At 53.5% G+C, this 20,654-nt stretch overlaps 1 protein-coding gene across 1 annotated transcript in view; it reads right to left on the bottom strand.

Moving 5' to 3' along the window:
- The window catches only part of DYNC1I1 (dynein cytoplasmic 1 intermediate chain 1), a 149,271-nt gene that overhangs the window by 50,532 nt on the left and 78,085 nt on the right, over window positions 1-20,654 (bottom strand). The window contains exons 7-10 of the mRNA XM_074195358.1: window positions 19,492-19,581; window positions 12,161-12,323; window positions 11,045-11,144; window positions 8,246-8,371 (exon numbers count right to left, since the gene is read on the bottom strand). Coding sequence (XP_074051459.1) covers window positions 8,246-8,371; window positions 11,045-11,144; window positions 12,161-12,323; window positions 19,492-19,581 — 479 coding nt within the window. The remainder of the gene's footprint in view (window positions 1-8,245; window positions 8,372-11,044; window positions 11,145-12,160; window positions 12,324-19,491; window positions 19,582-20,654) is intronic.

Raw genomic sequence — 20,654 nt, 5'->3', positions numbered from 1 at the left:
TCTCTCTCTCTCACTCTCTCTCTCTCTCTCTCTCTCTCTCTCTCTCTCTCTCTCTCACACACACACACACACACACACACACACACACACACTCACACATCTTTGCTTTGGGACAAGTTCTCTGTTCAGGACATGCTGGGGAGAAGCAGGCTCTTCCCTCCAGCCCTCCTGGGGTGAGATTCTGGCCAGAGGAAGTCCCGGGAGCTGCTTCCTCCAGGGACACATCCCCTCATCTGGCCTCTCCTCTGTCCTCCCTCCCTCGGTCACCTCACCAACTCTCCTCTTGGTCATCCCTGCAGCAGTTCCCAGATCTGGTCTCCCAGGCCTCCTCTCTCTCCTCAGCTCCAGTCCCACATCATTGCTGTTGCTGTTGAGCCTGACTCTTCAGGAGCCCATCTGAGGTTTTCTTGGCAGAGATCTCTTAGTGGTTTTAGCCATTTCCTTCTCCAACCCATCTCACAAAGGAGGGCAAACTGAGGGGAACGTGACTGGCCCAGGTCCACATATCTAATAGGAGTCTGAGGCTGGATTTGAACTCAGGTCTTCCTGACCAAGACCAGCACTTTATCCACTGCTTCCCCTCTTTCTGTCCAGACAGAATTCTTTCTTTCTCTTTAAACCTTCCACTCTTCGAAAATTATCTAATACCACCGAAAGCTTCTCCATCCTTATAATTCTCAGGTTCCAAACTTGACCTTATCTTTCTCTTGCTCCCCTTCCACCTTCAGTCCTTTCTGTCTTAGGCTTTCCTCCATGTCCCCTTTTTCACAACCACTCAACCCCCATGACCTCTCCTAACTGGTTGCCTTCCCTGGGTCTGGAGCTGGGGGCATCTTTCATCGCATGGCCCCTAGGGAGTCCCTTCTGGGGCTTCTGACTGGTCCCTGGGAGATGCCCATTTCCTCCTCTCTGGTTAGGATCAAGCTCTTGGAGGGTAGGGACCTTTGCCTGGCGGCCTCACTCGCTGCCTTCTCTGGTCACTGTCTGAGATGGACTTCCCTCCAAGGGTCTCTAACTTAGGAGAGGGTGCGTCCTGGAGGGATGAGAAGGTCCAGCCTGGGCTCCATTGCTTCTGAAGCCTCTGGCCTTGCCTGAAGCTTGGCAGGGACTCCATACAAAGAAGAAAGTCAGGATCACGTGGGTGAGGAGGTGGGCAGCCCCTGAGTGGATGGACAGCCTCTGGCCTGGCTCCCGACTCTGGCCAACTGCTCCCTTGTCACAGCTTCCCCTGGATGTCTGATCATGGGCAGAGGCAACCACTGGAAGAAAACCTTTTCATCACACTGAACCTCGGTCATGCATTGGGGTGATGAGGATGGCAAATGGAGGGTAGGCCATGAACGCAAAATGGCCCCCTTGTTGTGCATTGGTCCCTACTGACTGATTTCTGCTGGCTCCGCTTCTCTCTCTGCCCCCCTTCCTAACTGCCCAGGCTGCTCCATCCCAGAGAACACCAAACCCTCCCTTGTGTAAACAATCTTGGAATTTAATGGCTTCAGGAGGCAGGGAGGAGAGAGACTTGGAGCTTCCCGCCACTGCCTAATAGGAACCAGCCCCAGGAATACCTGTGGTTCTCTCTGAAGGCCTCCTCAGCCCATGGCCAGAGACTTGGGGGATTCTCCCTGTGAGGTCGTCTCAGCCCCCACATCCACATGGACCCAACGGCCAACCTTGTCCTCCTCACCCTGCACCCCACCCCCAGCCAGGAGCTTAGGCAGGTCCTCAGCAAGGCACCAATGCTGAGTTGGACAACCCCCATGCCCCTCACTTTGGGCTTGTGAAGGGAGGGCAGGCTAGGAAGCTGGCAGATGCTGCTCCTCTCTGGTCAGTGACCTTCCTTCCCAGCCCAGAGTCCAGTCTGACCTTGCAGGCTCGCACTCACAACCTTGAGGCCTTCTCAGAGCAGCCTTCTCCCCAATGCTCCCACTCTCTGATCAGGCTCATGTGCCCCCTGCCCCATCTGGGATCACTGCCATCCCCGCCTCATTGGTCATGCTGAGTAGAGACCCTCCCTGCACCAAGGCACCCTCCACACAGCTGTTCCAAAGCTCCTCTTTGGTTTTAGGAACAAAACCAATCGACTACAAGGTCAAATCCCTTCCTTCCCTGACCCCAGTAAGAGATGAAGTTAGAGGCTGCTGGGGGGCCAGGTGCCTAGGGAGCTGAGTCCAGTGATGGGACTCTGGGCAAGCCAGTTCACTCCTGCCTCAGTTTCCCTATCTGTCAAATGTGGATAATCATGGCATTCACCTCCTAGGTTGCTGTGAGAATTAAATGGGTCATCTTTATAAAGTCCCCAGCACATGGTGATGGTTGTTGTTCACTTCTTTCAGTCCTGCGCTGCTCTTTGGGACCCCATTTGGGGTTTTCTTGGCAAAGATACTGGTGATTAATCATGGTTTGTTTCCTTCTTGAGTACTTCCCATTTCCTGTACATGATATTCTGTCTCTTTGGCATGCCCCCCTCTCTTCAGGCCACCAGAGACCTTTCCTAGGTTGCCCACCACTCAGTGGTCCTGACTCCCCCAACCAGGGAGGATTTTTGTGCCTTTGTCTCCAAACTGGCTGGCTCACTTCTTTGTATTCCCAGCCCTGAGTCAGTGGCTGGCAAACAGAAGGTGCTTAATGCAAGCTTGAAGGGAAGTTCTCTTCTAGGTGAGAGGCCCCAGAAATAAAGGGCAAAAAAATGAAAGAAGGTGGACTATTAGACATTTGACGGAGAGGGATGGCAAGCAGATCCCTTCCTCTCTGGGACGATTTCTGCATCTCCCCACGAGGGATGCCCAGCACATCTGTTTTAGCCACCTCCTGGAACAGTGGCAATGATAGAAGTGGACAAGTCCTAAAGGATCACCCATCACCGTTCCCTCCATTTCTGGATTACCAGCTGCAAGGAGACTCCCACGGCCTTGGGCCAAAAGGAGGAAGGCCCAGCTCGGAGATGTCAGGGACTTGTCCTCTGGATGCAGGGAGCTGCCCCAGCTCAGAGGGTGGCAGAGACAGTCGACTCATCCCCAGGACCCAAGGCCCCACTCTGGTCCCCTTCCTGAGTGAGCTGAGCACATTTATCCTTCTGTCCACATGTGCAGGACCTGGGTGAGGACCTTGATGAAGAAGGAGAGGGCTTTGCTCACTGCCAGGAGCTTTGGAGAAGCTTCCTCTACAGGAAGAGTTATACAGGCAACAGAGTCTCTCCTGAGGCTTTCATTCTGGAGAATGGACATGGGGAGAAGGTGGAGCAAGGCGCTGGGGAGTCTGTGTGCATCCCCATCGGCGATCATACAACAGACTGCAAAGATGTGAAGCAGGAGTATCCATGGTCCTCCTGTTCTTCATGGTGGTATCTGTGGCACAGCAAGAGATACTGCACCTCCGCCGCAGCCAACACTCCCTGACTCCTCTAGAGGCCTGACTGATGGAGTCAGATGTTTTCTCTCAGTCTGCCCCTCAGAAGATCTGTTTTAATCTTTTTTTTTTTATTTTTGCAAGGCAATATGGGATTAAGTGACTTGCCCAAGGTCACACAGTAAGGTAATTGTTAAGTGTCTGAGGTCACATTTGAACTCAGGTCCTCCTGACTCCAGGGCTGGTGCTCTATCCACTGTGCCATCTAGCTGCCCCTGATCCGTTTTAATCTTAACAAGTATTTATTAAGCACTTACAATTTTCTAAACACTTTGCTAAGGACACCCCATCTGATGTTCACAACAATTTTGCAAAGCCAGTGCTCTTATTATCCCCATTTTATCATTGAAAAAATGAGGCAAGCAGAGGGGAAGTTCAGATTTGAACTCAGGTCTTCTTGCCTTCAGGCCATACATCCCCCTGCCCTATCATGACCAGACCAGCTGGCAAGGCAGAGAATTGTTCTCTCCTTCCTCTTTTCGTCCTATTAATGTGACCAGAGAACAAGTAGCAGAGGCCCCCCAGAGCCATGGAGTGGGCTGGGGGCAGGTGGACAGGGATGCTGCCCAGAGTGACCTCAGAACCTGGGCTCCTTCTCCTGCCATTGAGACTCAATGGCCAGACCCAGGAAGGGTGGCGAACTGGTGGGCGATGAAAGGAGAACCATTGCCTTTGAAACAATCCTAACTGAATCCCACCACATCCCTTTGGGCCCCAGAGGGATCCCTCCACAGCTATTTCAATCCTTCTCCATAATCTGCAGCCACAGGCAGTTCCACTGTCATGGCTCAGGGCCAGACGGAGAAGGGAAGGGGGGAGGCGGGGCAGAGTTGGGGGGAAGGAGGAGGCCCCAAGTTCATCATGGAGCTCCTTCCAGGAAGGCAAGCCAACATGGTGCTGGGGTCACTGAATGAGGCAGCGGTGAGCTGGGTTGAAGCCCAGCCTGTGAGGCCCGACTTTCTGTCCCCTCTGCTAACCACAAGACCACAGCCCTCCCTCCCAAGACTGCCATTGCTCCCCTCCCCATCCCCACACAGAGTCTTAGCTGAGGTCAATGAAGGCAGGAGGCAACATTTAGCTCCATGGAGGTGGCAAAGCATCTGGTGGAAAAGTGGGGGCTCGGAGGACTTGGGGGCTAACCCTCAGGAGACCAGGTCCGAGGAGATTCCCCCGCCCACCCACACTGCATAAAATTGAACATATATCTAATCACTGGAAAGAAACCCTACAACAAAGAACCTGAATCAGGAAAATGAAAAGCCTGGAGCCGAGCCAAGCCCCAAAATGTAGTTTTCCCACTTACCCCAACCCATATAATTTGGAGGTGTGTGTTCCTGCCTCTCTCCATTCCACTGAGAAGATGGAGACCACAGCAGGACAGGCTGAGCTGAGCAGCCGGGCGGTCCCACCCAGAGGTGGCTGCCCACACAGGAGGGAGCCGCCCCATGGCCTCCCTTGGGCTGGCCATGTTCACTCTGAGAGCAGGGGCGGCCTGCAGTGAAATGAAAATAGAAAATGCCAGACCAGAGCCCAGTTTAGCAGGGACAGGAGACCTGCCCACAGAGCAGTGGGACCTGGGCCTGTGGGCAGAGGAGCAACCGGCTGGACCCAAGGACACAGGAAGCTTTTTGTGACAAGTTCATCGTCTGTCCCTCTCTGAAGGGAGCCACTAAATGCCCCTGCCTGCCCCTCCTGCCTGCGTCGGAGTCGACGATTCTCTCAGCCTTCTCAGGGCTAGAATGGAAGCAGAGTCCATTGCTAAAGGCTCTTTTTCAGTTAGCATAGCCAGGCATGCTGATGGTGGCCTGGTTTGGGCAGAGAGGATGACATCTGTGATGCCTGGAGGCAGATGACCCTAGAGGGAGGTGAGCCATGTCCTCCTTTTCATGGAAGACAGTAAAATACTTCTATTCTCCTCTGACCAATAGAAAAAAGATCTGGATCACAATGATAGCAAAGAAAGAGGACTCACGTGCACAAAAATACTCAGTTCTTTTTGTGGTGGCCAAGAATGGGAAGTTCAAGGGATGCCCATCAAATTGTGGTAAACGAATGTAACGGAATACTATTGTGAGAGAAGAAATCATGAGCGGGCAAATTTCAGAAAAACCTGGAAAGACTGTATGAACTGATGCCGACTGAAGTGAGCAGAACCACGCGAGCACTGTATACAGTAATCGCAAGATTCTAGCACTGTTCTGCTGTGGAAGATTCAGTCTTTTCAGTAATACAAAGATCCAAGACAGTTTCAAAGAACCCGTGATGAAAAATGTTCTCTACCTCCAGGGCAAGTGCAAGCTGATGGACTCTGAGTAGACACAAGCCGATTTTTCCACTCTACTTTTCTTGCTTTTTTTTTTGATATGGCTAATATAGACTTTTGTACGACTTCACAAGTATAATGAGTGTCATTGTGTTGCCTTCTCAGTGGGTGGGAAGGGATGGAAGGAAGATTTGAAACTCAAAATAAAAAAAGAACGTATAAAAGGAGAGTTCCACAGATGGGTTATTTCATATTCAAGGTCGCAAAGCTAACGGGGGAAGGGGTAGGGGGTGGGCTTAGAGCTTGGATCCAGTCTTGTCAATCCTAAATTCTGGACCATGTGTTTCGAGGAAGGTCAGGTCCTGGGAAGTCCTCAGAAATTCAGGGGTGCCCTTGGTTATAGAGAGGTCCAGAAGCTGAGATCATTGGCATGAACTGTATGATCAGTGTCCCCCCCCCCAAGCAAGTCCTGGGGGGACCTGGGAAGGGTCCCTTGCTCCAGTAGTTCAGGATCTATCCAGGTGGGGGGTCAAAGTAGGGATAGTTCCCCCTTCAATGCCCTTGCTATTGTCCTCTGCCCCAACCCAACCTTCATTTTACCAACCTGGGATTCTCTGCTCTCATATCAACTTAACTCTGACCACTAATGCCCGCTTCCTCCTTCCTGGCTCAAGCTCCTTCTCCTGCTTCTGGCTGGCCCTCCCTAGCCAGGTATCCAAGCTCTGTTGGACTCCAGGAGCAGGAAGAGGAGCCGTGAGGGAAGGGACAGAGAGGCTGATTCGGTCTTCCCAACAGGGTGAACTCCCAGTGACCCTCTGGAGGGGAGGAGCTCCCCTTTCTTGGGGATCCAAAAATGCAGGTTGGATGACCTGGTCCTGAGAGAACTACATTAATATGGGTGGCCTCTAAAGCCTCTCTGACCCACAGGGGAGTCCTCCCGCCCTGCTCCTGCCTTGGCTGGAAGGTCCCATCCTGAGCTTCCCTTCTCCCTCACTGACCCCTTCCCGGCCAGGCTCAGGCCACATTAGGCCTTTGTTGGCTGACTAGTAGAAGAGCTCATTCTTTGATTCAGGGTCTCCATGGACCAGTGGGCCCAGCTTCCAAGAGAAGCCCATGGAGGAGCTTCAGGACCATGGAGAGGTACTGGTCCTGGGTCGTCCTGGTAGGACCAGCCCCCAGCAGGACCTGCCTCCCCACTCCTCGCCAGCCCCCCGGGATCAAGAGGCTGGAGAAAGAGGTGGGCATCTCTAGTGGGTGCTCCTCAGGATCCAGAGCTTGAAGAAATCTTAAGGGCCACCCCCCCATCTCAGCCCCAGGAGAGCGATGAGAAGCAGGGTTTGAATGCAGGTTCTGTGAACAGCCAGGACCCTATCTAGAGGCTCTTGGCCCCAGGGAGCTGCAGGGCAGCAGGTCCCTAAGCTGCTCTGGTCCCCCACTGCCCCACAGCCTGCCCCAGCTTGTGCCACTGAGCAGCCTCCAAAGTCAGTCCAGAAGCTTTCCTTGCTCAACACCCCCCCCCAACCCCAACTTGTTTCATGTTTCCTACATGTTCTGTGAGCCTCTGACCAGCCTGCACATCATTAGGACTTTGGGCTGACACGCACAGAAAGAGCCAAACTTGATACTCTGAACAAAATAAAATGTTCCTATTTCAAAGGTTCCCCCAAGAAAGGCTGGTTAGCATGAGCAGACCTGGACAGCTTGGGAAGTTGCTTCTGGGAGGGAAAATTAGAACAGCATGGTCTGAGAGAGGCTTCCCCCAGCTTCAGCCCAGCCCCGGCTCCATCTGATAATGAGCCCGAGTATAAACACACATCGACTCCCCAGTGAGGCCCGGACGTTTGAACGACAGACCTCTATATGCCCCACCTTCCCACTACATTCGGATGCCCCTGTGTGATCCAGCTGTGGAGCCTGATAGAGGCTGGGGGCCAGAGAGGGCCCATTTCACACCATGCCATAATCCCAAGAGAAGGGGCTGGCATGATCTGCCCCAGGCTGGCCGGGGTGGCTCTCTGACCAGCCAAACCCACTCTGAGTCATGTGGGAAAATGAAAGATTTTATGCTGAGCTCAGGGAAGGAATTGTGTAGGGGCCACTAAGGGAGAAGAGGTCCCTGAGGGAGATGAGGCCTCTGAGAGAGAGGGGAGCCCCTCGGAGCTCTTTCTGACCATCACAGAAAACTGGGCCCCCGGCCACCTGACACACAAACCTTTCTGTGCCTTAACCCAGAGAAATGAACCCAGGGAGGGCACTGCTGTCCTACGAGAACTGGCAACAGTCCCACATGGAAGGGCCAACTTGGCCTGTGCAAATCAGAGGAAGCAAACTTCCTCTTGAGGGTTGTGATCAACTGACCAAAAACTGGGCCCACAGTGCAGGCCCGGGGAGGAGATAAGAGAGGGAAGGAAGGTGGGGGCAGGTGTGGGGGTGGGTGGGAGGATGGGGAGGTAGACACTGGCCTCAACCTCCAGCATCACTGGTCATCTTCCCCCTCCTTCATCCTCCAACTCCTAGTCTGGGGTAGTCTGGTGGAGTGGGTGGAGCCTTGAGCTGCTACAAGAGGGAGAGTCTTACCTGGCAGTGGAAGACATATTCAGGTGTGGTCTTCTTGAACTTCATATTCCAGACCAAGGCCACTCCATCGGGCTCATGGGGAGCATCCTCATTACTATTGTAAGATGCGACCATCAGCTCCGGGTACTGGGTAGGAGAGACCACGTGTCCAGTTAGCCAGGGAGGCCGTGAGGAGTTGTCCTCTGAGCCCAGGGTGACTAGCCCTGGAGCACACCCATGCCTCTGGACTGAAAACAGGGCTCATGACACAAGAAGAGGCCGTGGTAATGGGCTCCTTCCCCCAGCTGTAGAAGGGACCCCTGTCCCCCCCATCAGCCTTCAAAAGGCAACTGTTGTCTGGGCACAGCCAACCTCCTAGTGGAGATGGGATCTTTGGGACCTGGTAGGGAAGATAGGGGGGAACCATGCTGGCCAAATGAACAGCGGCTGCACTCAGCCAGTGTCTCTCAGAGGAACATGTCCCGCCCAGAGATAGCAGCTCCAGTGGCTCCCTCTCGCCTCCAGGATCAACATAAATATGTGACCTGGCCCCTTTCTACTCTCTGGTCTTATGAGACCCTCCCCCCCACTCCCACCCCAGAGAACCTGTGATCTGGGGACACTGACACCTTCCCATCCCTCACATGAGATGCTCCTACTCTCAGCTCCGGGCATCTGCTACTCTGGCTTCTCCACAAGCCTGACCCTACAAATGTCAGTCAGGCAATGCACATTTATGAAATGCCTACTGTATACTGGACTTTGGACTCTGTATAAAAACAGCCCCTGCTCTCAAGGAGCTCACCATCTAACAAGAAGCCAAAACAAACAATCAAAAAATAAGTTGGAGAAAGGATGATTTGGAAATAATCACCAGAAGGAAAGCACTAGAATGAAGGTGGATGGGGAAAGGGGAAATGCTCCTCCAAGAAGAGGGATTTTCACTTGGACTTAGAGAGGCTAGGAGGTGCAGAGAAGGGCGCGGCAGGTGCAGGGATGGGAGATGGAGGATGGAGGGCTTTGTTCTTACAACAGCCAAGAGGCCGCACATCACTGGATTGAAGGTTCTATGTTGGGACTGAGACATGAGAAGTCCGGAAAGGGAGGACAGTTAGATGGCAAAGACATTGTCCCCTAGCAGAGGGTTTTGTATCTGTTCCTGGAGACATTAGGGATTCATTTCAGATTCTTGAGTGCTGGCTGTTAGGACATCAGGGAGGGTCTATGAGGTCATGCGTATAGGTCTCTCCCAAGGCCAATTTTAGATTATCTGTATGATTGGGTAGTAAAGTCTTAAGGAGTAATGAAGTGATGGGATGGATTTGAACCCAGCAGCTGTGGCTCCAGAGATACCTGTGCTCAGTCTGATGACCTACCACACTTCCCCTGAGAGAGCCAAGTTGGTCCTTGGACCTTACCAGGCTCCTCATGGAGGCCAGGAATCAAGTTCTGCCGGCAGCCTCTGCCATAACTGGTTGAGTCATCGAAAGCAAACCCTGGGGGAAAGGGGACATATCTTTCTTTATTAGAGAACCCCCCTTATAATGTCATGGATGTTTGAAGGTCTGGAACTCAGTCCCACTGAAACCCACAACTGGAGAGAAGCTGACATGGCTTCTGAGAGGGAGGTGATCACCCAAGGGGACCAGGTGGAGAGCCCAGGGCTTCCCATCGGGGTCACCTCACTTTGTTTTTCAAAAATGCTCCCCCCAAGTCAGCTTGAAAAGCTCTAAACAGCAACAACTCCCAGCCGACTAAGGGACCCGTCCCCAGTCCCTCTGGGCAGGACCCAAAGGGGCTTCAAGGAGCTGAGCCCCAGGTCAGGGACTTCGGACGCACCCAGATTCTGCCACCACCAAGACAACAGACAGGATTCAACAAACCCAAAGGAATCCCCACCCAAGGCTCTGGGCTCAGCCAGGGGAAAAGGCCTCAGCTTCCCTAGGGAAGGCCACAGTGTCCTGGATGGACCACCAGAGATGGTCACAGAGCCTTCAGGAACACACACCCACAGCCACAAACAAACACATCTGGGGTGGGCACACACACTCACTTATACATACATACACACACACACACAATGCATGCACACTCACACACACCTCACACATGCAATACCATACACATGCACACATGTATGCAGTGCCACACATGCTATGTACATAGACACGCTCATACACACACAGTGTACACATTCACACACACCACCATATGCCTACCCTTGTACACACACTAACACACACCTCCACACACATTCATCTACACAGACACAGTGTGCCCACATTCTCCCATACATCATGCAATGCTCACCCATGTCCATGTGCACACATGTGTCCACACACACTGTGCACCCAGGACATCCTGTGGCTCCACAAGCTGCAGCCACAGACCGGGCTCAGGCAGGATTCCCAGCAACCTCTCCTTGCCTGGTTAGTCTCTTTCATCTCTTGAGACCCCCTTCCCCTCCCCCAGCCCCCCAGCCCCTGCTCCTGGGCCCCTTTCTCCTTCTTGCCTGGCTGCGTCACAGCAGGTCAGGTGGGCAGCTGCCCAGGACACCACATTCGCAGGTAAATGAGAGATGCTTCTCAATGTGATTGGTCCTAGCGACCCGTTAAAATCAACTAGATGAGGGATCTCAGCAGCAGGTGGTAGGTGGTGGTGGGATATTTTACTGGGCACAATGACCATGGAACCATGAAAGCACTGTGCTTCGCCAGGTGGAGGGCATGGACCAGCCTCTCCAGAGTTAAGAATTTGGGGAAAACCACAGACACGGCTCTTTGACCCCTGCCAATTATGATTCATACTAATGATTCTTACCTGCAGAGACCAGTCCATACAGGTGACCACCCGATGCTTTGACCAATGCTCATCATAGAACTGGCGATTGAAGGAAAGGTTTGCCCCGGCTTGAACATCCCTGTGGTGGAGAGGATAAGAAGGTCACCACAGTGCTGCTTCCCAAATTGGCACTGCCAGCACAGGAACCTGGCATGCTTGGCATGGCATGCCCAAACAGAAGCCCCCAATCCTTTGGTTGGCTAGCAGGCCAGATAGTCAGCTGAACCAGATTAGCCAAGAACTATCCCTGAACCTTTGCCTTTGGAGAAGATGCTAAGGAGTAGCTGCTGCCAAGGTGGTGGGTATAAAAGCCAGGGGCTTCTCCTTAGGAGAGTCTTGAATTCTAGAATCAAAGATCACTTGAACCAGTTAGTTCCTTCCTTGACAGGTAGAGAAATGGAGGCTCTGAGAAAGGCAGAGACTTGCCAAGGTCATGCCAGGGTATGGCAGAGAGGAGGGACCCCTCTCAAACCCCTATTCTTTCTTACAACTTTCCAACTGCCCCAGGAGGCCTCCATGGAGGCCCCAATGACTGCTCTTTGGAGGGAGGGGGTCTGATCTCGACCAATTTTCAGGGGAATTCATGTCTTGCCTCTGGATCTGCTCTGGTCTTTCCTATCGGGGAGCAGGGGCTCCCCAGCAGCTTATCAGTGATTGTTGTTAGTCTGCACCTGTGGGGCCTCAAGGAAGGGAAAACCCAGTATGTACATACCCTCTCCCACTGCAGGTGAGCCAGGCAGCTCTACCTTCATGTCTTAGAGCCCTGAGGCCTTCAGGGACTTGACATAACTAGCCAGTCAGTTCAAGTCTGCCCAAGTCCAGTGGAGCCCCAGGCTTCCTGACCCCAAGGCTGGCTTTGCCTCAGACACCACCAAGGTCAGGAAGAGCTCTACCACTGCCCTTTGGGTGACTCCATTTGAGGGAGCCCCGGGAGGAAGACAGACAGAGAGGAGGAAGACAGACTCATGTCACCAGGAATGAGTTCAGCGACCAAGTTCAAAAGAATTCCCTGGCAGCTGGTACTAATGACAGGGCAGGCTCAACATCATTCCGTGGCTGCTCTGGGAAACCACCCATGGGCAGGGCACCACTGACCCATCCTTCTCCTCCAGCTCTCGGCCACTGTAGTCAAAGAAGATGTCTGAATCCTCAGCCAAGGCACGCTCGATGACCCGGATGGTCCGGTCAAAGAAGATGAGGAACTCTTCTGAGTGAAGGATCTGCTGCTTCTCCTCCTCTGTCAGCTCCCTGGGAGGGGCTGGGAAGAACAGACAGGACAGAGAGAGGGACTCAGAAGTCTTACAGGGCCTGGAAGACAGTTCTGCCCAGGTCTCTCAGTCAGGGCAGTGTCCATGGATGGGGGATGCTGCTTCCCACCTGCCCAGTGACCAGAGCTCTCAGGGGGAGGATCCTGGAAAGAAAAAGTCTTTAAGACTCAACAGGGCCTTGGAGAGTCTACTTTACATTGCTCTCTGTCAGAGGGAAGGAGGAGGGAAGACAAATGTCAGAAAATGATTGTTGAAAAGTCGTGGGAAAAATAAAGAAATGGAAAAAAGAGAAAAATTTCATAGGGTGACAGATTCATCTAACCCCATTAGAGCAGAGAAGAACTTTGGAAATGTGGGTGACAGGCAGTTAACTAGGTGGCTCCATGGGTAGAATGCTAGGCCTGGAGTTAGAAAGACTCATCTTCCTGAGTTCAAATTTGGCCTCAGACACTATCTATGTGACTCTGGGCAAGTGACTTTACCATTTGCCTCAGTTTTCTCATCTGTAAAATTATCTAGAAAAGGAACTAACAAACATTCCAGTATTTTTGCCAAGAAAACCCCAAATGAGGTCACTAAGAGAAGGACACAACACAACAGTGAATAATCCTCTAATTCTGAAACTATCAAGCAAATTGTAGCCTTCCAGTCTTGTCCGCAACAAGGACAAGGTATCTTGTCAACTTCATGCTGATGCCCTGGCAGGGTCCTTGGATGATGGGAGAGAGACCCAGATATGGCCAATTGTAGGTGACATTGGGCTGGGGCTTACTAGAGGACCCTCCAGGTCATCCTCTGGGTCAAAGACATGTGAACAGGGCTTCCTAGGCTTGGGGAGGAGGTGGGTTGGGCCTGGAGGAGTCAGAGGGCCCTGGACTGAAATGGTGTCCACAAACCATGAAAATATCCAGGGTAAGTTCTCAGCCCTTGGAAAGGATTCTCTTTGGAAGGGGCCTGGGAAGATGTGGCCATGTCACACATGAGGAGAAGGAACAGGTGCGTTGAACTCCATCCTGGGTGAGGCATCCAAAGGTTACCAAGAGGAAAAGATCCCCCAATGAACATCTGGTTCTGCTTGGGAGGCCCCATTGTGCGGCTGGGAGCGCCCCAGCACCTCCCCACTCCTGAGGGCAACTTCCATGTCCTACAGCATGGAGCCTCGCCAAGGACAGGTTTTTGAAGGATGCCTGCCCGGGGTGGGGGCTTTTCCTTGCTCTTCAGAGCACCTCCTGACAATCCTTCCCTCTCCTCATTTAATGACAATTCTTGGCCTGGTCAGATCCCTCTAGACAGCCCTTCAATATGGAGCCATTCCTGTGCAAAAAGAATCTGGAAGCAACAGGTGAGGTGGAGGGGAAGCTGAGGTCTATGGTCTCTTGTTGCTGAGGGGACATCGGGTCCCTCGGATCTTCTCTCAGCACAGACCAGTTTTCAGAGTGGGGGTGGGGTGGGGAGTTAGATGGTTCCCCTCCTTTATCAGCCTACCTGGAAGCAGCAAGCATTTCAGAAGTACCTGCTGTATATGAAGTCCTGCCACCCTAAAGGATCCCATGATGGGATCAATAGTCCACAGCACCCCCATGAAAGCAGGCAGACCACCCTGAAGACCCCCTCAGAAGAGGTAGAGACTTGAAGAAAGCCAGGGAAGACTGGGGGTGGCCATCAGGGAGGAGAGCCTGAGACAAGTGCCCAGGGTTCCAGAGAGGAATGTTTTGGTCAAGGATGGTCACTAAGTCACAGACTATATGGGCATGAGTGGGGGTGTCGAGTAAGAAGATGGGGGCCTGGAATGAAGGACTTTGAAAGCCCAACAGAAGGGCTCAAGGTTGACTTTAGGGGTAATAGGGAACCATGTGATATGGCCAGACCCAGACTTTAGGGCCACGACTCTGGCGGAAAGGAGTATGGATTGGAGTGGGGAGAGACTCAAGGCAAGCCGACTACCCAGCGGCCACCATGTGTGGGGGGAGAGGAGCTGCATCAGGGTGGGGACAGGGTCGGAGGAGAGGAGTGGGCATTGACCAGGGAGGCTGTGGACGCGGCACCAGACTGGCTCTGGGGAGTGAGCCGGTAAGGAGTGGAGGATAGAGCTGCCTACTGGGTCAGCTCTGGGCAGGTGAGAGAAGGCCCTTCTGAACGTGGGCATTACTTTCCCTTTGCTGGTGGGGAGGAACACCTGGGGAAAGGGGAAAGGGGGGCTCCTCAGAATCACTCTGTGGAATAGGGCTCTGTTCGTTCCTTGCCCCCCACATCCAAGGGGCAGCAAGGATGCACCTCCAAGAGGTGCTGGAACTGGAATTGGGTCTTGCTAAGGCTCCACCCCCACTCCCATCTGTCAGGTGATGTAATCTCACAGCTTCCTTTTTCCTGACTGAAATGCTGTCAGCGATTTATTTGACCTCCCAGGGCTGGTGTGGGGCTCTGGTTGTTCAGTCTTGTCCAACTCTTCATGTGATATTTGGAGTTTTCTTAGCAGAGATCTTGGAGTGATTGGCCATTTCCTTCTCTACCTTATTTGACTGATGAGGAAACTGAGACAATCAGGGCAAAGTGACTTACCCAACTAGGAGGGGACTGAGGCTAGATTGGAACTCAGGTCCTCCCAACTCCAGTCCAATGCTCTATCTGCTGCACACTCAAAAGAATGCCGATGCAAGCTCCACAGAAGGAGATTAGGAACACCCAGCTTTGCAGAGTTAGGCCTCTCTGCTAGTTCCAGTATCAGGGTCTCCAAGGGCAGGAGGTCTTGATTCCCCCATCCCCTCAGGATCCCCTGCAGCCCAGAAGGAGCCCAGAGACTCCCAGGGTGGGGGGACAGCCTTGCCAAGCCCTGGGAGCTGCAGTGGGGGCACTCATTTCCTTATTCTGTGGAAACACTGGCAGGATGCCGCCAAAGGCTTGGGCCTTCACCTCCAGGTGCTTGGGCACAATGACCACACAATCCACAGGGAGCTGGAGAACGGCATGGGGGTGACGCTGAGGGAACAGTCAGAAGAGGTGGTCAGTAGAGGGGAGACTGGGTGCTTCTGGGGCTACTCTGACCCCCAGCTCCAGGCCTTGCAGATGTCGGGGGGGGGGGGGCTGCTGAGGAAAGATAGCCCAGAGCCCTGGCCTGGGAGGATTTTCCCTCCGTCTTTCCTGGGGAGAGCTGCAGCTATTTATCACAGACCTTGAAGCAAAAGGAGGTTCTGGGTAATTTTCTGTCATTTTGCTCCAGCCGCTTGCTGTCACTTTGATCTCAGCTTTCAAGAGACACAGTCCTCATTTCCCCTCCAAGAGAAATAGAAATGGCTGATCAAAGTCGGGGGGCCCGGACCAGGCTCATCTCGGGAAGGTAGGAGCCGCTCAGAGTCTGAGCTAAGGAGATGGGGTTTGACTCCAAATTAAGCTGGGACTGGAAGAGAAACAAAGGCTGCCTTTCTGCTGAGTCTTTGGTGTCTCAGGGGATCCTGGGGTCTGAGTGGGCCACTCTGCTCTTGCCAGATAGCCTGGTTTTTTTAAAAGTCAGGACCAACAACCAGTTTGGATGAGGGTCTCTCTCTGTCTCTCTCTGTCTCTTTGTCTCTTTGTCTCTCTATCTCTCTGTCTCTCTCTCTCTCTCTCTTTGTCTGTCTCTGTCTCTCTGTCTCTCTCTCTCTCTCTCTTTGTCTGTCTCTGTCTCTCTGTCTCTCTCTCTCTCTGTGTCTCTTTGTCTCTCTCTCTCTCTCTCTCTCTGTCTCTCTCTGTCTCTTTGTCTCTTTGTCTCTCTATCTCTCTCTCTTTGTCTCTGTCTGTCTGTCTCTCTCTCTAAGAACTGGACAAGTGACATCATGGATAGAGTAAGAGAGATATCTAGTTCCTCCCTGACACACACTGGGTTGGATGGTGTGGAAGGCCAGGGCAGTAGAGAAAAGACACCTGGTAACTCCTCAAGCCCAGGCTTGCTGAGCCATCCTCACCAGAATCTGCCCAGGATCCTGCTGCAGTCTGGAGCCCAAGCCCCCAGGCACCCCAGCACCACCTCCTCTCCCCCCAACCCCACCCACCCTGGCCACTTTCGGATTTTGTGGTACTTTGACATCGCTTCAGTGGCCAAGTTGGCCCAGGAGTGAGTGGAGTTTCCCACCACCTGACTCTTGTCCCTCACAGTCTGGGCAGCAACCCCCATGGGCAGTGTGGCTGAGCCCATCGACTGTTAGACCCTCTGTGTGACCCCAAGGCTCACATGGGATGGCAGCATGGCAGCTCCACTGTTAGATGAAGAGCTATTTAGCCTCCTGGCTCCATTTGGCTCAATCCCACTGTTCTGTGGGGTCCCAACCAGAACTCTCCAGCCTGGCTCAGAAGGGTGGGAACCACAGAGACTTGGGACCCACAGGCACAGGAATTCAAGGGTAAGCCCCTCTCAGGGGCTCTTGGGGCAACTGGGATTCTCCTCTAGGCTTCTCACCTGGGGGTATTATCCTTGCTACCAGAGAAAAAGAGAGGCTGGAGATAAGACGGGGAAGCCATAAAGAAAGGAGGAGAGACAAAGGGAGATAGAGACAGAGAGAGTGACAGCGAGAAGAAAGAGGGGAACAGAGGTAGGAGACAGGAAGGAGAGAAAGATAAAAAGAGGAGAGAGAGACAAGAGACAAAAAGAGAAGAGACAGAGACACAGAGAGTGAGAGACAGAGAGACAGGGAGAGATGTGGAAGAATTGCTTCTGGCCAGATGTTCAGAAGGCCCCTGCGTTGCATGCCGGGGGCCTTTGGGGTGGGGAGACAAAGCAAAGCAAGACCTTGTCTTTAGGAAGAATTGATTCCAAAAGCGCTCTTTCCTTTGCCTGAATCTCAGCTGGTTGAGAAGGAATCTGTCCCCATTAAAAGCGCAAATGAAGAGGCAACATTGGGCTGGTTTGGGGGCCCAGCCCTGGCTTCTGGGCTCTCTGGAGCAGCTCCTGGCTGGTTCCAAACCAGGCTTTTCCTTCTGAGGCTGGAAGCTGTCTGAGAATCCCCTCCATTTTGCCCTCCTTTCTGGGGGGGGGGGGGGTCCTGCCCCCTCCATTCCCAAGAGAAGCCAAGGAGGCTGCATGGCCTCTCTGAGGGGCTGGCCTCCTCCAGACTGGGGCGGGGGGACTCTGAGCAAGGGAATGGGCTGATATCTTTCTTTGCATCTTCTCTCCTTTCCCATTCCAGGCCCGAAGAGGCCGGGGTGCTCCTGACCCCGCTCCTTGCCCTGCCAGGCCCAAAGTAAGTTTCAGCCCAAAGAGAGCTTTTATGGCTGAGTAATAAAGGCCAGCTCCGCAGGCCGGCCCGGGAGGGAGCTCCCAGCGACCGCAGGGCCGCCGTGGCGCCATGGCTCCCGCCGCTGTCCTGGATGCTGGAAGGCCCAGTCACATGCCAACATAAACAGGCCTTTAACCCATTAGGTGCAGTCTACACACAAGCCGGGAGCAGAGGGGGAGGCATGGGGAGCCCTAATCAGTTCCATGAACCCCGAGGAGCGCGGCCTGGGCCTATGGAGGCCTTTCTCTGCCTGGAGCTGTGGCCCCAGAGATGGCAGCCACCCCAGGGGCACCACAGCCCCTCCTCCACCGTGCTCTGCCAGGATCCGCAAAGTGCAAGGCACCGACCTTCGTGTCCAGATATTCCCACCTGGGTTCAGCCCCTCTTTTTCCTTTTCCACCCCTGCTCCCTGTCATATTCACCTGAATTCAGGGCTCCCGCTCCCACCTCATTGGCTAATGGTGGTTGGCACGGAGTTGTGAAGCTTCCGTGGCAGTTCAGGGGGTCATGACTCCTCTGGCCCTGATGGGCATTGCTGCCACAAGCATGGACACCCTCCCTAAGGGGACACGTGTCCTTGACCCCAGTATGCTCAGCAGAATGGGCTGCAGGGCAGGTCCCCAGTCGACTGGGGGTGGGGAACAGGATACTTAGTCCTGTTTCACATATATGGAAACTGAGTCACAGAGTAGCAGAATGATATGCCACAGTCACACTAGTTCAGGCCTGAATACAGGACCTACCCACCCTGTGGGAGGAAAACGATCGTCACCTGGGAAACCAGTGGTAGGAGATGTGTCTGCTTTTTGGTCAAAAGTTTGAAAACAATGCCATGGTGACATCTATCACATAGATGTCTCTGATGACTTGGGTGCCCAGACCCAAGTGTGGCTGCTCCAAGTGTGGAGCCACCCTTTCTAGGTACAGGGATATTCATGAGTCAGATGTGTGGTTAATTCTTTGGTCCTGTTCCTGCCTTCTCCTCCTCCTCTTCTTCCTCCTTTTCCTCCTCCTCTTCCACCTCCCCCCCCCACCAGGCCCTGGAAGACGTGCTTAGCCACACTACTGTCTCTAGCCTTATCACAGAGATCTCCTGTCCTTGCCTCCAACACCCCATAGGGCCACAGTGCCCTGAATAAAAGCCAGCCCGGTCCCCTCTGCCCTTGGCTCCAGCTGAAGCTGTAGGAAGGGGCCTAAACCCCCAAACCCCACAATTCAGTGCCATTCAAGGTAGTGTGAAAGGTTTGGTTTAACCAGCCACACTGGGATGACAAAGTGGATGAGAGCACAGTCAGAGCCATCCCTACTCCCGTTCTGGACAGGTTCTGTATGTGGGCATCATGCTGGTGCCAGAACTGAGAAAAGAAGAGGGAAAGATTGGGCCAGAGCACACTGGGAAGGAGTGTCTAGGGATCTCAGGCTCCCAGCCACCACAGGAGCCTATCCCTTTACCTCAATGGTCTTTGGTGGGGAGATGCAGCTGCCCATCATGGGATGCCATAGTCACTGCAGAATTAAAAGACCAAAGCAGGAAGGTGCTGGGAAGATGATCTGAGGGGTCAGGGGATCATGGCATGAAGGGAGAGTGTCCAGAAGGGGCAGGCAGCCTCCAGATGCTGGTGCCCCCAGAGTCACTCTGCCCACCTGGCTCTCCCCATGAGGAAGACTGGAGGAAGAGCAGAGGTAGAGGGAAAGCCAAGAGATCTGCCCAAGGACCAGGATTTCTGGGCACTCAATTAGCCTCTGACTGGCACATACCTACTTCTACAGGGGGCCATTCACCAAACCCAGCCTGAATGGGGCCCAGTGGGGACTGGCTTTTAGGGGGCTCCCAGACTCACCATATGCCCCCCACCCTCTCCCATCTGGTGCTTGGCAGGGAAGGGCAGGGTTGGCTCCATCCACACCATACCTTCCTTCACCTCCTGCTTCTCATCTGGACGCTCCAGGTCTGAGTCGTGCCGACTCTTGGCCTCCACCATTTCCTCATCTTCCTCATCCTCTAGAAAAATAGAGAGACGGGGAAATGAAAGGGAGTTCTCCTTTTAAAGTCAAGCCTCTGGTCTTGAAGGGGGGGGTCACTTAAGAGGGAATTGGAAATCTGGAGATTGCCTTGGACAATGGAGCCTCAAGGGACCCCAGAAACCCACCTTGAAATCCTCCCCAAAGACCCTGGAGCCAGGCACCTGCTCACCCATCTCCAGGGAAAGCAGCTTTTTTTGAAGTTTTGCATTGCCCCTGTGACCCCTGAAGCGTCTTCCCGGTCGACCCAGGGCCCAGGGTCCAGGAATGAGCTCAGGGCCTGAAGCTTTTCAGCTGGGGCTCCTTCTCTCCCAGAGACACCTGCTAGCCAGACACCTCATTTCCAATGCATTTCTCACCAAAGTAATTTATTGTTTGACCTACAGGGAAGGGTTCAACCGGGATCGGGTCCCAGATCACTTACCACCGGCGTGAGTCAACAACCAAGGCAGCGCAACCAGTCTACTCAGGGCCCCCCAGCACCTCTACCCTTTCTAAGCCCACCATCGGGTACAAGCGGCAGGTGGCCCCCTCTGGCCATGTGCCAATGCGGTTCGCTCTTCTCCACCTATATGTCCCCCCCACCTGCCTCAGTTTCTTCAATTGTTTCACTGCTCAGATGAGATCTTATTTGTAAAGTCCTCTGGCAGCAGGAAGGGGCACTCAAGTTTAGGTCCCTGGTCTGGTCTGGGCCCAAGTTTGTGGGCCAGTGACTCTGGGATGAGGGTCCATCCTGGTCTCACCCCATCCAGGACAAAGCAAACTTGACTTGTCATTCCATCCCGGGGTGAATTTCTAAGGGCTCTCTGCCACTGTCTGCCACCTTGAGGGCACAGCCGGGCCAGAGTGTGGTGGAGGTCAAGGGAGGCTGCCGCTGACCAGGCCTGGAAGCAGGGGCGGCCCATGCTCTGGCTAGGAAGGTGAGGCCGGGGGCTCCCAAGGCTGCTGACAAGAGTCAGACTGGGAGGACTTTTCTCAGGCTTTTCAGTAAGCACTTGGTAAAATAAACTAGGTGTTAATATTTTTAAAAGCTAAAACAAAACAACCTTCTCC

The sequence above is a fragment of the Macrotis lagotis genome, chromosome 7 (genome assembly GCF_037893015.1).
Source record: "Macrotis lagotis isolate mMagLag1 chromosome 7, bilby.v1.9.chrom.fasta, whole genome shotgun sequence".
In the NCBI taxonomy this organism is placed as follows: Eukaryota; Metazoa; Chordata; class Mammalia; order Peramelemorphia; family Peramelidae; genus Macrotis; species Macrotis lagotis.
Note: the sequence above shows the minus strand (reverse complement) of the source record. Positions and strands in the feature narration are given on the sequence as shown.